The sequence below is a fragment of the Thrips palmi genome, unplaced genomic scaffold (genome assembly GCF_012932325.1).
Source record: "Thrips palmi isolate BJ-2018 unplaced genomic scaffold, TpBJ-2018v1 HiC_scaffold_12, whole genome shotgun sequence".
Taxonomy (NCBI): domain Eukaryota; kingdom Metazoa; phylum Arthropoda; class Insecta; order Thysanoptera; family Thripidae; genus Thrips; species Thrips palmi.
In genome coordinates, this window is record NW_023144623.1 from 7,653,007 (window position 1) to 7,666,799 (window position 13,793).

General features: G+C 48.7%; 6 protein-coding genes and 4 non-coding genes across 10 annotated transcripts; 3 read left to right on the forward strand and 7 right to left on the reverse strand.

Annotated features, from left to right (window-relative positions):
- Positions 1-64: 64 nt before the first annotated feature.
- On the forward strand, positions 65-1,179 carry LOC117640698 (protein Mpv17-like). Its single transcript, XM_034377511.1, has 4 exons — positions 65-404; positions 556-671; positions 748-969; positions 1,037-1,179. The coding sequence occupies exons 1-4, from the start codon at positions 335-337 to the stop codon at positions 1,169-1,171; spliced, it is 543 nt and encodes a 180-aa protein (XP_034233402.1). The 5' UTR covers positions 65-334; the 3' UTR covers positions 1,172-1,179.
- A 27-nt stretch (positions 1,180-1,206) lies between these two features.
- Positions 1,207-4,500, reverse strand: LOC117640695 (60S acidic ribosomal protein P0). The gene is made up of 7 exons (XM_034377508.1): positions 4,367-4,500; positions 3,848-3,938; positions 3,586-3,761; positions 2,509-2,743; positions 2,243-2,428; positions 2,005-2,163; positions 1,207-1,399 (listed from the first exon to the last, which is right to left on the reverse strand). Exons 2-7 carry the CDS (start codon positions 3,899-3,901, stop codon positions 1,262-1,264), a joined length of 948 nt encoding a protein of 315 aa, XP_034233399.1. The 5' UTR covers positions 3,902-3,938; positions 4,367-4,500; the 3' UTR covers positions 1,207-1,261.
- Positions 2,883-2,950, reverse strand: LOC117640758. Its single transcript, XR_004587459.1, has one exon. It is a non-coding gene; the product is annotated as a small nucleolar RNA SNORD49 (small nucleolar RNA).
- LOC117640757 lies at positions 3,056-3,123 on the reverse strand. The gene has a single exon (XR_004587458.1). It is a non-coding gene; the product is annotated as a small nucleolar RNA SNORD49 (small nucleolar RNA).
- On the reverse strand, positions 3,167-3,233 carry LOC117640760. The gene has a single exon (XR_004587460.1). It is a non-coding gene; the product is annotated as a small nucleolar RNA SNORD49 (small nucleolar RNA).
- Positions 3,417-3,484, reverse strand: LOC117640756. Its single transcript, XR_004587457.1, has one exon. It is a non-coding gene; the product is annotated as a small nucleolar RNA SNORD49 (small nucleolar RNA).
- A 143-nt stretch (positions 4,501-4,643) lies between the features above and the next one.
- Positions 4,644-6,940, forward strand: LOC117640697 (stromal cell-derived factor 2). Its single transcript, XM_034377510.1, has 5 exons — positions 4,644-4,800; positions 5,207-5,402; positions 5,487-5,611; positions 5,680-5,776; positions 5,855-6,940. Exons 1-5 carry the CDS (start codon positions 4,713-4,715, stop codon positions 6,024-6,026), a joined length of 678 nt encoding a protein of 225 aa, XP_034233401.1. The 5' UTR covers positions 4,644-4,712; the 3' UTR covers positions 6,027-6,940.
- Positions 6,938-8,287, reverse strand: LOC117640696. The gene is made up of 5 exons (XM_034377509.1): positions 8,106-8,287; positions 7,777-8,024; positions 7,370-7,646; positions 7,202-7,276; positions 6,938-7,120 (listed from the first exon to the last, which is right to left on the reverse strand). The coding sequence occupies exons 1-5, from the start codon at positions 8,154-8,156 to the stop codon at positions 6,971-6,973; spliced, it is 801 nt and encodes a 266-aa protein (XP_034233400.1). The 5' UTR covers positions 8,157-8,287; the 3' UTR covers positions 6,938-6,970.
- Positions 8,288-8,353: 66 nt separating this feature from the next.
- On the reverse strand, positions 8,354-13,333 carry LOC117640374 (CD209 antigen-like). The gene is made up of 6 exons (XM_034376847.1): positions 13,195-13,333; positions 11,173-11,328; positions 9,924-10,446; positions 9,470-9,711; positions 9,168-9,356; positions 8,354-9,025 (listed from the first exon to the last, which is right to left on the reverse strand). Exons 3-6 carry the CDS (start codon positions 10,436-10,438, stop codon positions 8,688-8,690), a joined length of 1,284 nt encoding a protein of 427 aa, XP_034232738.1. The 5' UTR covers positions 10,439-10,446; positions 11,173-11,328; positions 13,195-13,333; the 3' UTR covers positions 8,354-8,687.
- LOC117640375 (Golgi SNAP receptor complex member 2) lies at positions 12,200-13,498 on the forward strand. Its single transcript, XM_034376848.1, has 4 exons — positions 12,200-12,484; positions 12,749-12,854; positions 12,981-13,136; positions 13,218-13,498. The coding sequence occupies exons 1-4, from the start codon at positions 12,348-12,350 to the stop codon at positions 13,461-13,463; spliced, it is 645 nt and encodes a 214-aa protein (XP_034232739.1). The 5' UTR covers positions 12,200-12,347; the 3' UTR covers positions 13,464-13,498.
- Positions 13,499-13,793: the final 295 nt, after the last annotated feature.

The window sequence follows — 13,793 nt, forward strand, 5'->3', positions numbered from 1 at the left end:
CAAAACACATTGCCCGAACTGCAATCTCGATCTCTATCTGGTAGATTTGCATAGCAGCTGTCTTTCTGCTTCTGGCGTCTGCTAACGTCAGACGTCAGCTCGTGACAGTGCATGCAGCACAACAAAAGGCTGTATTTTTAAATGTATCTTGAAAGATTCTTTAAGGAGACAGTTTCAAAACTTGGGAAAAGCTCCCAATTTGTTAGTCTAATACCACCCGATATGTTCGAGTGTCGGTGACGAGTCGCATTTTAGGAAATTCTCATGGTCAAGGTTAGGGTGAGACGACGCGGGAATCCACACGAAGTAGAAGACCCACATAAAATTCGTCAATATGAACGCATTACGGTTGTATCAAAATGCGTACAAAAACAAACCTCTAATAACGCACGCCATAGAAACAGGTAAGTCTGAAGGACATTGTTGCATTTCAAATCTTTATGCAGTTGCATGCTGGCCTGAGTCATACCACAGGCTGTTTACTCAACTATAACTGATTACATGTGTTACACAACTGGAATGATTTCCCATGCACTAACAGTTTCTGTTCCCCAGGGATCATAATGACTTCAGCGGATTTTATATCACAACTTGTGGTTGAGAAAAAGTTGTTGAACTCTGTTGATGTGGGACGATCACTGAGATTTGGTGTGATAGGTCTTTGCATTGTGGTTGGTGTCACCTTTTCCCCTACCCTGCTTTTCCATTTCATGATTTGTACCACCTCACTGTGTTTCCATGTCTCAGGCACCAGGTAGGGCTGCATGGTATAAAGTCCTGGAGAAGAAACTCCCTGGCTCAACTCCAGCTACTGTGTGTAAGAAACTAGCCTTAGATCAAGTTTGCTTTGCACCACCATTCGTCCTTGTCATTTTGACTTCTGTGTGCTTTGCTAATGGTATGCATCCACAACAAGTAATGCAAAAGCTTCAGAATTCATACACTGAAATCATGCTCAACAATTTGAAGGTAAGCATCAATCCTCCTCAATCTTCATCAGAATCCTACTACCATTAACAAGATTCTGCTTCTGCAGGTATGGCCTTGTGTTCAATTATGCAACTTCTATCTAGTTCCTCCACATCTCAGAATGACAACAGTGCAGTTTGTATCACTCCTATGGAATATCTATTTGTCATGGAAAGCAAATGTAAATAAATCAGCATCATGAAAATCAAAGGGTCTTCTTTAAGCAACAACACAGGATGAGGGTTTTATTATTTTATTTCCGTCAGGCCATAGGCAGATGCAGCTTAGAACCTTAGTCGAACAGACCGAAGCCCATATCGTCATCCTCCTCCTCTTCACTCTCTTCCTTCTTCTTTTCCTCCTTCTTTTCAACCTTGGCAGCAGCAGCAGGAGCTGCGGCAGCGGCGGCTGCGGCGAATTTGGAAGGATCCTGCAAAGTTATAAGCACAATTAAAATATATCGAGACACACAACGTCAATGCATTTACATGTAGAAATCCTCGTCAGACAGCCGTAAGGCCAATTTCAACTGACATTCTGACTTGCTGGAGGGTTCTGCTATTTCTAGCGCCAGCAAGGGAACCAGAAAATTCAGACACAAATTGTTTACATCATGCTAGAGGCAATAAAGACTGATCAACCCAAATCCAGAATCTATCAATTAAGCAGGGTAATTACAGACTAGCACTTAGTAAGATGTGAACAGCACCAATTCTGTGAAATGAATTAATGCAGAAACCTCTGGTCTGGCCTCACCTTATGGTCTAGAGTCGGCTTTGAAAATGAGAAGCCTGTAATCAACTGCATCTCAGCAGCAGCAGATTCTGGATATGGACTACTCTTAACAAACTAGAGTCTAGTCAGACAGCCATAAGGCGAATTTCAACCAGTGTTCTGACTTGCTGGAGGGTTCTGCTATTTCTAGCGCCAGCAAGGGAACCAGAACATTTAGACGTGAAATGCTTACATCATACTAGACATTATATCAGGGACGCGGTACTGAGTTGTGTAGAAGACATTCAAAAAAATACAAACCTTCAAGTACTCCTTGACAGTCTTAGCCTCCTTGAACTCCACATCCGTCACAGCAGCCACAGCCAACAGGTTCTTGAAACCGTTGATGACAGAGTGAGGTACAGATGCGACAGTAGGATAACCAATAGCCAAGCAAACTGAAGCAAGGCGGGCAACACCCTACACACAATGAAAAGAAATTTATTAGCATCTTGGGTGGATTTTCAAGTTTGAAATGTAGATGTAAATGAAGACATACCTCCATGAACTTCACACGCAAGTCTTCAGGCTTGATGTCAAGGATCTTAGGCTCAAACATGGTGCCAGAGTCATAGACCATCTCAACAATCAAACCATAGTTGAAGGGTGAGATGTTAAGCATGTTAAGCAGTGTGGCTTCGCTGGGGCCCACCTTGTCACCCTCCTTCAGAATGTGGACATCATTCTGGAACGCAAATAATTCAGTAAGACAGGACACACACAAAGCAAATCTCACAGGACTTTACATAATAGGGATACACTTACGATAATTTCAATGGTACCCTTAGCAATCTTGGTGGGGATGGACAGAGCCTGGAAGAAAGAGGTCTTCTCAGGACCAAGACCAGTGTTCTGGGCGGGAATGATGACAGGGCATGGCGCGATGGCACCAGCACGGGCAGGAGCCTTGACCTTGTTCTCCACCAGCTTGTCACGGACTTCAACAAGGTCTGAGCGGGTGAAGACAAAGCCCACGTTTCCACGGATGTGAGGAAGAATCCTGGAAACCAAGAGGAAAGTCAGATCAATAATGATAAACAGGAAAACAAGAGAATGGTTGGAGGGAAACCTGAAGTCGATTTCAAGATTGCAGTGAAACAAATAAAGAGCACAGGCTTCGGTTGTACTGATTCTCCAATGATCAGAATTAAGTTTCTCTTCAGATATCGATCCGACGGCAATTCCTATAATATGGATCATCACTCAAAGGAGACAGACAGTAACTATGAATACATAATTATTGTATGTTCTGAAAACCAATTTACAATGGATCAGAGGGCATGGTAACTTCAAGATACGAGTTTTTTCCATTGATCAGAATGAAGTTAATCTTCAGATTTCGATCTGACGGCAATTCCTATAATTTGGATCATCATTCAATGGATACTAACAGTGGGTAGCAACATTAATGAAGTTCTCCGATATTCAGAACAAGTATTTCTTCAGATATCGATCCGACGGCAATTCCTATAATTTGGATCATCACTTAACGGAGATAGTCTCATCGGGAAAAACAAAATATCCAAGTGGTAAGTGAAATTTTAACCCCTGATAGTAGTTCTTGGCTTAACTGTCACCAGGAGACGTGATGACAATAATACTACAGCAAGCCAGAAACAAGTAAAGAACAGCAGGTGTGCAATGTCCAGCGATGTCAAACTGAGTTCTCCAAGAGTCAGAATCAAGTTAATCTTCAGTTATCGTTCTGACGGCAATTCCTATATTTTGAATCATCATTCAATGGAGATATCGCTAACCTTTGAACTACCCAAACCAAAACTGGCGAATTCAACAACAAGAGGACAAGAGCACCAACAAGAGAGTGAACCAAACGACACTCACCTTTCCAGAGCAGGGTTACGCTCCAGATGTCCACGGATGGCCTTGCGCATCATGGTGTTCTTACCCATGAGCACAACGGCAGTACCCCTCAAGCTCATACGGATCTGCTGCATCTGCTTGGAGCCGACATTGTCTGCTCCCACGATGAAGCACTTCGGATATTCATCCAAAAGTTGCTGATGACATACAAACACAGGTTAGTCTTGATGCGTAAAGGAACCCATCAGTTAAATGGGGAGGGAGACATTTTCTAGATACTTACGACAATCTTGCTGAAGTAGCTCGCCTTCCATGTTGCCTTATCCTCCCTACCCATCTTGAAGTGGAATAGGGATACCTTAAGTGTTTAAGGACTGCAACAAATAAAATGAAAAGTTAAAAATGAAACAGGACATGCGGTGACACTGGAGTCGCTACTGTGCAGGAGGTGACTGAGGTTAAGAATAAGAAGGACAATAAATACGCGAGCCAACAAGATCGATGCAACAAATTCATCGGGTTCAAAGAGTGCCTAGCAGAGGACTTACAAATTAAGTTAAAATCAACTGGAAGTTGCATTTTTGGAAAACGTGACCCGAACATGTTCTTTAACCTAGCGACGCGGCAAGCGGTTGATATATAAGTTCGAAAATCCCATAAAATCGGGACTGCGTGCAAACGTCTCATGATTCGGAAGAAAAGAAGGGTAATTAGTGGACTAAAAAATGAGAGAAATGACGCTCAACTCCAAAAACTTGCAAAGATTAACGCGGATAAAATTTGAGATGGGACAGGTACTTACTAAGACCGGAGTAGACACTGGAATGAGACCGAATCGGAAGAGGAAGGACAACGCCAACGCCGAAAAGGATGTTATGGTTGGTTTTCCCATCTTCTTCTTCCGATGTTTGGAGTAAGGAATTTTTACATATTTCACGGAGAGAGAGTCTTTTCATGGTCTGTTTGAGTGTTTTAATTTTTCCAATTTCTAATTCAATGCTTCGGTAGTGACGAACGTCACAAGCAAGTTTTTAACTGTGGATAGCTCATCTCTGCTTATCATTGCAAGGGACGTTTCACGTTTCCAGGGGGCGTAAAGGCAGACCAATCAGAAACCTTGACGTGTAGTCGGCGTAGTCTGTTTAAAAATGTCACTATTTGATAGAAACACAATGTCGAAAAATCTGAATATTTTGGTTTTACTGTGTGTTATTTTATTTTTTAATCACGCCTTAGGTTAGTACATCTTAAAATGACTCAAGTGTAATGTTTGTTTGCTGTGTCACCGCTTTTGAATTGCTGTGGGGCTCTTTTGGTGGCTCCTTACCCCTTGGCAGTTCAGCTTCCAGTCATTTTTATTCTGTTCATCCAAATTAATTTTTCACCTTCAATAATATTTTTATTTTTCTCTTTCTTCCACTTTTTTATTTTCATATTGGCCCTTACTAGTCTCTTCTCGAAAGTACCTTAAGTAGTAAAGGTTAGAAACACCTTTGCAATTTCTTCATTACAGAAAATAATTTTGTTCCACCCAATACCATTGATTCAGTAATAATTCGTTGGAAACTCCAAGGGTTCCCAGGATATTACATTTGCTGATTCGTGCATTCACTCATGCTCAAGGTGTATTGTTTGTTTGCAGGAAAGAGTGCTCGTTATGTATCTTGTGGATCAGTCCTTAAGCTTATGAACTCTGCCACTAAAGTTCGCTTACACTCTCACGATGTAAAGTATGGAACAGGTAGTGGTCAGCAATCGGTTACAGGGGTAGAAGAAAAAGATGATGGCAATTCTCACTGGGTTGTGAAAGCTGAAAATGGAAAACAGTGTACTAGAGGGTAAGAATAATTGTCTTTAACTATGTTTTACCCGTCTCTTTTATCAATTTCATCTAACTTATTTTTTGTTTTTTCCTACTGCAGTGAACCAATTCAATGTGGCTCCATTATTAGGTTGGAACATCTTTCAACAAACAAAAACCTTCATTCACATTTATTCCCGTCTCCTATTTCCAACAAGCAAGAGATTTCTGCTTATGGTTCAAATGGTATGATTCTCTAGCCAGCATTTCCAAAAATGTCGAAAGATGCAACTTCTAACTGTATTTTTATTTAGGTGTGGGTGATACTGGGGATAACTGGAAGCTGATTTGTGATGGATCATTCTGGGATCGCAAAGGAGAAGTTTCTTTTCAGCACATAGATACCGATGTGTAAGTTTCATTTCTTTAAGCCAGTTTTAATTTCTGTGCATTTTAATATCAATAAATTAACTTTATTTCTTGTTTCAGTTACCTCGGGGTATCTGGGCGTCAATTTGGGCGTCCGATCAGTGGACAAGCAGAAGTTATTGGGGACTTTTCTATATCATCATCATCGCAGTGGCTTGCTATGGAAGGTCTCTTTATACATAAAAATGAATTTGATTCAAGAACAGTTTCTCATGATCCCTCTGAACTCTAGTCAAAGTGTTCCATCTTCGACACATTTTCTGCCTGTGATTCTGTCTTTATGGTATTCCATTAAACCTACTGTAGCGGAGTATTTGAACAGACTAAATTTCTTCGCCATTAACTTTTGAGAGTGGGCTCACGACAGAATTCTGCTGACAGAACGAGTAACTTTCATTTATTTATTTTATCTTGGAAATATTGTAAGTTTTCTGTAATAGGTTTATTTAAAAACTGATTTTTTGTTTGTATGTGAATTTCTGGTTGAACCAGTATATCATGGTCCTTTTTATTATTGCCAGTGGCTCATTTATTTCAATTGTTTTTGTTTCTTGTTTTTGAAAACTTATTGACATATGGAATGTACTAGTGGTGTGAATCTGTTCATTGTGATGTTTTACTTACAAAATTGTTAATGATTCTTGAGACTGATGACATCAAGATTGCATTCCAATTTGATTGTCACTGTAAGTCAGGGCATATGCATAATTTATTTGTATTACTTAAATTTGCCACTGTTAAATGACGTGGAGAAATAATTGATTTGTGTTGTAGGATAGTAATTGTCAACTGTGACTTATTGGTTGCTGCTTTTATCAGGCTGTACTGTAAGATTTTCTGATTTCCACTTCTTCACTTTAGATCTTGTGATGTATCTCTGCCCAAGTAAATTTAGGTCTACATTAATTGTATCCAATACAATAAAAAGGGAAAACAAACAACAGCTTTCTTATGTGTTATGTGTTCTAGTGAAATTTTGGTTTTGTACAATATTTGTAGCAAACGTTACCGTGTTCTTTCTTGCAATTTGTAATTCACAATTTGAGTCTTGTCTGTGGCAGGGTTCTTCCCTCTGAAGTTGTCTGAAACAAAGGTGGCCAAAATAACAATTTCTGACTGTTTCAAAAATAAAGACAAAGAAAGCAATTTGCATTTTGTTTTGTATTAAGACCAAACTCAGACCTTGTATGTGATTTGATTGGTGAATCTCTCAGGAGACCTGCATGAAATTCTGTCCACAGCCCCTGTCTCTTCATCGCTTGCAAATTCCTTGTCATGGCGAGCCTTATTAGGGCAGTGTCTGCGCTTCGCGGATGAGATGGGCTGCTGCAAAAATATTTCAAATTACAGTAGAGGGCACCATTTGTGTTCAGCAATCCAACTTGAGTGTACCTTCAGGGAACACACCTGGTAGTGACTCCGCTGCTGGTTGTGAAGGGAGTGGTCCCACACCTGGCTCGCAGGCTCGCTGTGCTCCCCGACCTGGGGGTTCGAAGTGAACGTGTTCCAATCAGCGAGAGCAAAACAGCAATGACGAGGGAAGCTGCTGCTGCTCCTTGGGGTTGGGGTTCGAACCTTGGTCCTGGCCTTGCTCCTGCGCGGCGCGGGGGCCCGCCTGGGGGGCTGGCTGGCGGCGGCGCTGGCGGGGCCGTACTTGGCGTGCTGCTTGACGTTGGTATCGCTGGCCGCGTCCAGCATGGCCCCCTTGGCCCTGGCCCCGCCCGCCCCCGCGCCGCCCCCGCCTCTGGTGCCGCCGCCCCCGCCGCCCAGCGACCCCACGGCACTGTGGCTTCGAAGCTCCCGCTCTCGCCCGTCCCGGCCGTCCCGTCTCCGGCCGGCTTTCACTCCCATCCTGTCGCAGGGCGTTTGCAGTGGCGGTCACTCCCAAGTCACTCCGACACCACCGCGAGATCTCCACAGGGCGCCCGACGAGAGGGTTGCCTGTCAGCCCCTCTGCTGGACGTCGGGGGCGCCCGACTGACCTGATGGGGAACATGGGCCTGGAACGGCCGGACGCGATGTAGTTCTCGCCGCTCTCGATCTCGTCCAGGTCCTTGACCTCGACGCCGGCCTCCGTGAAGAGGCGCCACACGGCGCCGAAGGGCGGCTTGAGCTTCTCCGTGAGGTGCGACAGCAGGTTCTCGAACTGGCGCACCGTGTAGGGGCTGATGAGGATGCGCGCCACGTGGTGCGAGTTGCCGTTCACGTTCACCGTCACCCACTTGCCCACCTGCACCGCATGCGCACAAAGCACGGTGAGGCAGGCAACCCTATTCCGTGAGGCCGATCTGATCGTTGTCGCCTCGCCTACCTCGGGGGTCATGAGCTTGGTGACGGGGTACCCGGACCTTCCGCGCGTCATGTCTGTCCCGTTCTGCGCCGACCGCAGCAGTTCAATGTCGTCCCGCTGCGACTCCGGCAACGTTTGCTACTCGGTGGTCCTTCTGGAGGTGGTGGAGGGTGGCGGCGCCTGGTGTGGTGGAAGTGCGGGCGGCTGGGGCGGGCACACCGGCACCCTCCACGCAACAGCCAACAATGCGGGGCAAGAATCGGGCCGGCTTGGTCGAAAAATAATTTATTTAAATAAATTGACACTTATTTACATACTGTCGGAATGAGACACTAAAGCGAACCGCAAAAACACCTCCTTCTCCTTCAACAACCGCTTGCCGCAGCTGCGTGCGACGCGCCTGTGACTAGACAATCGAATCCCCCTTCGGCGAAGCGGGCGCCACTCCGGGAGTCTTTAGGCAAACCGTTGGAATCTCAAGGGGCACGTCGGAAATCTTTGGGAAAGCATCCGGAATCTCTGAAGGGATTTACACCAGAAAATGTTGGGAGTGGCAAAGCCATGGTTGCCCGCCAGCGCCAGCCCCGCTGCGTTCCGCTGCGTTCACACGGCGGGGGGCGGGTTCGAGTCCCCGTCGACGCGGATGTTGAGTGACTTGTGGATGCGGGACAGGGCGCGCGAGGCGGTCGGTTCCTCCAGCTGGCAGATGAAGCGGAACCGCGCCGAGCAGTCGCCGCCCTGGTAGTTGTACTGGCGCGTGGCAGGGTTGTAGGCGAGCTTGAGGCAGCGCCCGTTGCCGGGGATGTCCTCGCCGCCGGGGTTCTTGATGGCGTTGCTGCTGGTGCCGTTGCCCGCGCTGGACGACGAGGACACGGGCCGCGCGCTGTTCGCCCAGATCCACAGCAGCCCGGGGTTCAGCCCTCCGGTCCAGAAGTCGCGGCCTGGGGGCGGACGACAGCGGTAACGCCAGGGACTCTGTCTCTCTCGCCGACATGGGGCATCCCCTAGGCGCGCGAGGGAGACAGCACGATGGGTTGCCTACCGGCCGGGCGCTAACCCTACCCTACCCAATTCTCCCCTTACCTCTGAACTCCTGGTGGGCGGTGATCCAGTTGACGAGGTCGCGCTTGTCCTCGGGGGCGATGACCTCGACGAGGATCGAGTCCATGGCCTTGCAGGCCGAGGAGGACGACTTCCAGTTGAGGTCGCGGCCGGAGAAGTGGTAGCAGTGCCTGCCGGCGCGGGTGAAGTCCTTCGGGCACGGCTCGGCTTCTGGAAGGCACAGATCGTTATTCGTCACTTAGACGAAGAACACTTGAAGGTGTCCGCGCGAGTGCGAGAGAGACAGAGCGACGAAGGCGCTGCTCGGAATCAGCCTTGCCCACCTTGCTCCTGCTTGTTGCCGGCGCCCTCCATCAAGTAGTACACCAGCTCCTCCGTGCGCCGGAGCCGCTTCTCCAGGAAGTCGACGCGGTAGACGAGCTTCTCGATGGCGCCCAACAGGTACATGTCCGTCTCCGACACGGTGCCCGGCGCGGCGGCGGCGGCGGGCCGCTGAGGCTTCTTCGGAGGTGGCGGTGGCTTGCTGGTCTCCACCAGGGTGTCGATGCGGTCACCGGCAGCCGGGCTGCAACCAAAGTTCAAAGCACTAAGATAAAGCAAGCGTTTTAACGTTCCACAAACGCTAAAATTGGAATTTTCGAATCACTCACGGCGCCTGCGAAGTGCGTGGTAGGCAACACACCATGACACCCGCGTGTAACGGGCGGGCCTACCCTGCCGTTCACAGGGGCTCCGGCCCGGAAACGCTTTTCTCGCTCTCCTCGCCGACACACCTACCGGTTCACGATGTAGTGCGCTGAAGGGGTGGGCCCGGCGCCCGGCCTGTGGATGACGCGCATCATGTTGCCGTCCTGTTCCTGCTGCACGTGCTGCGCGTGCTGCGCCTGGGGCGCGTGCTGGACCAGGACCTGCTGCATCTGCGGTAGCTCTGTCAACTCCTGCGGTGACTGCGCCTCCTGTGCGTGCGGTGGCTGCTGCGGTGGCTGCTGGACCTGCTGGACCTGCTGGACCTGCTGCAGCGGCTGTCGCTGCGGCAGCTGCCAGGACGGCTGCGAGGGCAGCCAGGGCGTGAGGTCGCCGTGCGCCCCGTTGAGGCCGTAGCCCGGCACGCCGTCCTCGTCCACGTCGACGGGGTCGCTGGGCTCGGCGTCCACGCGGTGCGTCGACTGCTTGGCGGGGTCCACGGCCGCGGGCTTGAAGCCGTTGATCACGTGCGGCTCGCGCGAAGCCGTCGCCAGGCTGACGGCCAGCAGGACGACGGCCAGCGACAGCAGGGGGTGGAGGCGCGGCATGGCGCTCACTGCAGCAATGGAGTACAATGACCAGAACGTTCCCTCACAGTGTCGAAATGGTGCCGTGCTAACGTACAAGGCAACTTCTCGAGTGATTTTCGCCCACTTTCAGGTTCAAAATTTACCCTACACTGTTAGTGCGTCATTCGGGGCGGTGGCGCTTCGGGAAGACGACGTTTTGAAAGCAGGGCAACGGAACTCTGTTCTCGGTACTCGGCTCGGATGGCATAACAGCCGGCCGGCCCGAAACCGAAACAAGGGCCCGGCCGAGCCGAGCCGAGCCGGAACCGGACGCGTGTGCGTGCGCCGTCCGTGTGACACACCGACACACCTGTGACGCGCACGCCGCGCGCGATTAGGCAAGAGTAAACGAGCGTGGAGCCGCGCCCAGAGCAAGCAGCGCCACGGGGACTCGAGGACTCCGACGATTCTCACAGTGGACGCGTTGCTGCAATGCTTGCACCGGGGTCACGGAGTACTGGTGCGCCTAGCAAGGCCAAGTTCGACGCTAGAACCCCAGCAAGGAGTTCCCTATGGCGCGGCTGGGACTTCCCCGCGTCGCAACTACGTACACCCAATCCGCGCGCGCGGTTCAGGGAGGTGCAACCACTCGCGAGAGAAGTGAGGCGACGGGACCCGCATCGCGTGGCATCGATGACACTCTCACTCGCGAAATGGTCGCAGCGCACCGCGGGGGAAAGCTCAGCGCATTTCCTGTGTACGTACGTACGTACCCGCCGTGCAGCAGAGCGGGCTTGGCGAGGTGGCGGTCAGTCTCCTGGAGCAGGGCGCGCAGACGAGGGTCGCGAAGCAGCCGATGTAGTGCGTGGGCGAGACGCGGTGACAATCGCGGAGGCGCACTATGCGTCGCCCGGATCAGTACCGTCCAACTGAACCAGGCAAGAGAGTGGAGACGGCGCGACTCCGATGCGGGCGGGGCGGGGCGGGCGGGGCAGGGAAAGAGGTAGACCGGCACCCGCCGCGCCCCGCCCCGCCCCACCGCACCCCGGGGTCGAGACGGGTCGGGCGGGTCGGGAGTTTCCCGGCGCGGCAAGTGAGAGTGTTTGAAGGTGGGGAAGGAAAGGGAACGGTCACCCTCCCCCTCCCCTCCCCTCTCCCTCCCGCCCGCTGTCGTGTTTTCGTTCCAGGATCAAGAGTGAAAATAATGGAAAGTGATTTGGCCGGAGCGCCGGGCCGCGCTGACCCCCCGCTGTTCATGCCGGAGCCGTTTGCTGGAGCCCTACACTGCAACGGGTGGCCAAGGGAACACCGCAAGAGGGGTGAAAATGAAACGAATTTAAAAGCGACTAGATGACACGGAGATGGCATCTTAGGCTGTTTATGCCTAGCCTCTGGCGGCTCGCTGAGGTGGGCCAGGGACCGTGCATTACGGTGTGTGGGGTGTAGAAGTTTGGTTCACAATCGTGCCAAGCCCGAAGACTGTAAACTAGGACAACTGACGACGGCTGAGTTTCTACTCGTTTCCATCCCACCCAAAAGTCCTTCTGTCGAAATGAATAATATCTCTCAGACGAAATGAGCCAGGCGATACTCCGCACCGCAGTGGACTTTCAATGCCGAGCACGGAGTATAGCCGGTCTCATCTCTTTCGAGAGCGACTGTACACCTCGCTGGTCTGTGGTGGACTTCCCTTCGCCCAAACTTGACCCAATGGCCGCATCAGAACACCGGCTTGTTTGAATTTGCCGCGCTCGCGATGCGGCAGTCGAAGTGGAGGTCGTTGTGCAACAAGTTCGTCAAGGCGCAGCGCTAGCTGACGACGCGAGTGACGCCTGACGTGTCGGTTGTCGTCTTGTTTGACAATTGGGTGTTGGAGTTTCTTTGATGCATTCGCACTAGTCTGGACTGGCATGCGTAATTGACGCTTGGATTCGCTTTAAACGGGAAAATGGAGTCACTTTACCATCAGACCAACATTCTCATTCAAGAAACCCAATCTTGTTTCGAGAGGTTAAATAAGGCTGGTGGTGCAAATGCCGAAGCTCTGGAGAAAGAAATCCAACAGAGGATTGGCACTGTAACGAGGTGAGGTTTCAATTTGCTCTCCTTGGCTTCGTTTTATCATTTATGCCTGTCTTTGATTTGTTCAACCAAAAACTTTGTTTTGAACACCTTCCTTATTATGGACTTCTACACATATGTTTACATTGAAGTTTATCATATAAAACAGGAGACTTTGTTATTTTAAAACTTTTCCACGTTATATTATTGTTTCCACATGGATAAGTTCTTTCCGTAATAGCCTCCGTCCATGCTTTTACCTTTAAGTCAATCTGAACTTTGTTGCAGTAATTGTGAACGACTCGATGCTCTTGCATTCAAAGAGCCAGTGTCGAGAAGGCAGAGTGCCAAGACAAGAGTTGACCAACTTAAGTATGATAACCACCACTTACAGGTATGTAAACTGCTAGTGATGTAATGTCTGTTTATAATATGGTAACTGGACACATTTGTTGGCTGTAACAGTTGCTGATAGATTAAACCTTGTTATTTCTTAATGTTTTCTTTTTTTGTTTTCTAGGCTGCTCTTCGTATGTACCAACATCGTCAATCTCAGCTTAGAAGAGAAGAGTCTGAAAGAGAGGAACTTTTAAGCCGAAGGTTCACTCATAATTCAGCAGATGCAGACACAGTCATCTTCATAGACCATTCTATTCAGCACCAAACTGCCTTAAACGTAAGTACTTTTCGTGCTTTTGTTAGTGCTATTGCACCTAAAATGTTTTTAACAGTACCTGCTTATCTTTTCCTACTGCAGAATGCAAATCGGGGGATGGATGATATGCTGCGGTCTGGTGCTGGGATCTTGGAGAGCCTCCGTGACCAAAGAACCACATTGAAGAACGCTCAAAGGCGCATAATAGACATAGCCAATACTTTAGGATTGTCTAACACCACAATGCGTCTGATAGAGAAGCGGGCCCGTGAAGATAAATTTGTATTACTTGGCGGAATATTTGTTACCCTTGTTGTTATATTATTAGTTATTATTTATTTAACCTGATTTTGTCTGTTCAAAGTACAGATTTGTTAAATCAATATGTTTGTGTCTTCTCAAACATTCCATATCTCCCTCATTTATTTTTACATCTGATGTCACCTCATATACTCTGCCTTTATCATGACATTTACTCAAGATTATTTTCTCAATGACTTGTGGTTGGTATGATTTAATATTTGCCTCACATGACTGATAATCTCACAAGTTGAGAAGTGAAAAATTGCTTTTTTTTTCTGAAATAAAGAATCAAACATCTTTGTCCTTAGAGCCTTCAATTTATTTGTTCACTACTTTCCTCACAGAAATTTTGTTGCACCGTTTTTCTAAACAATA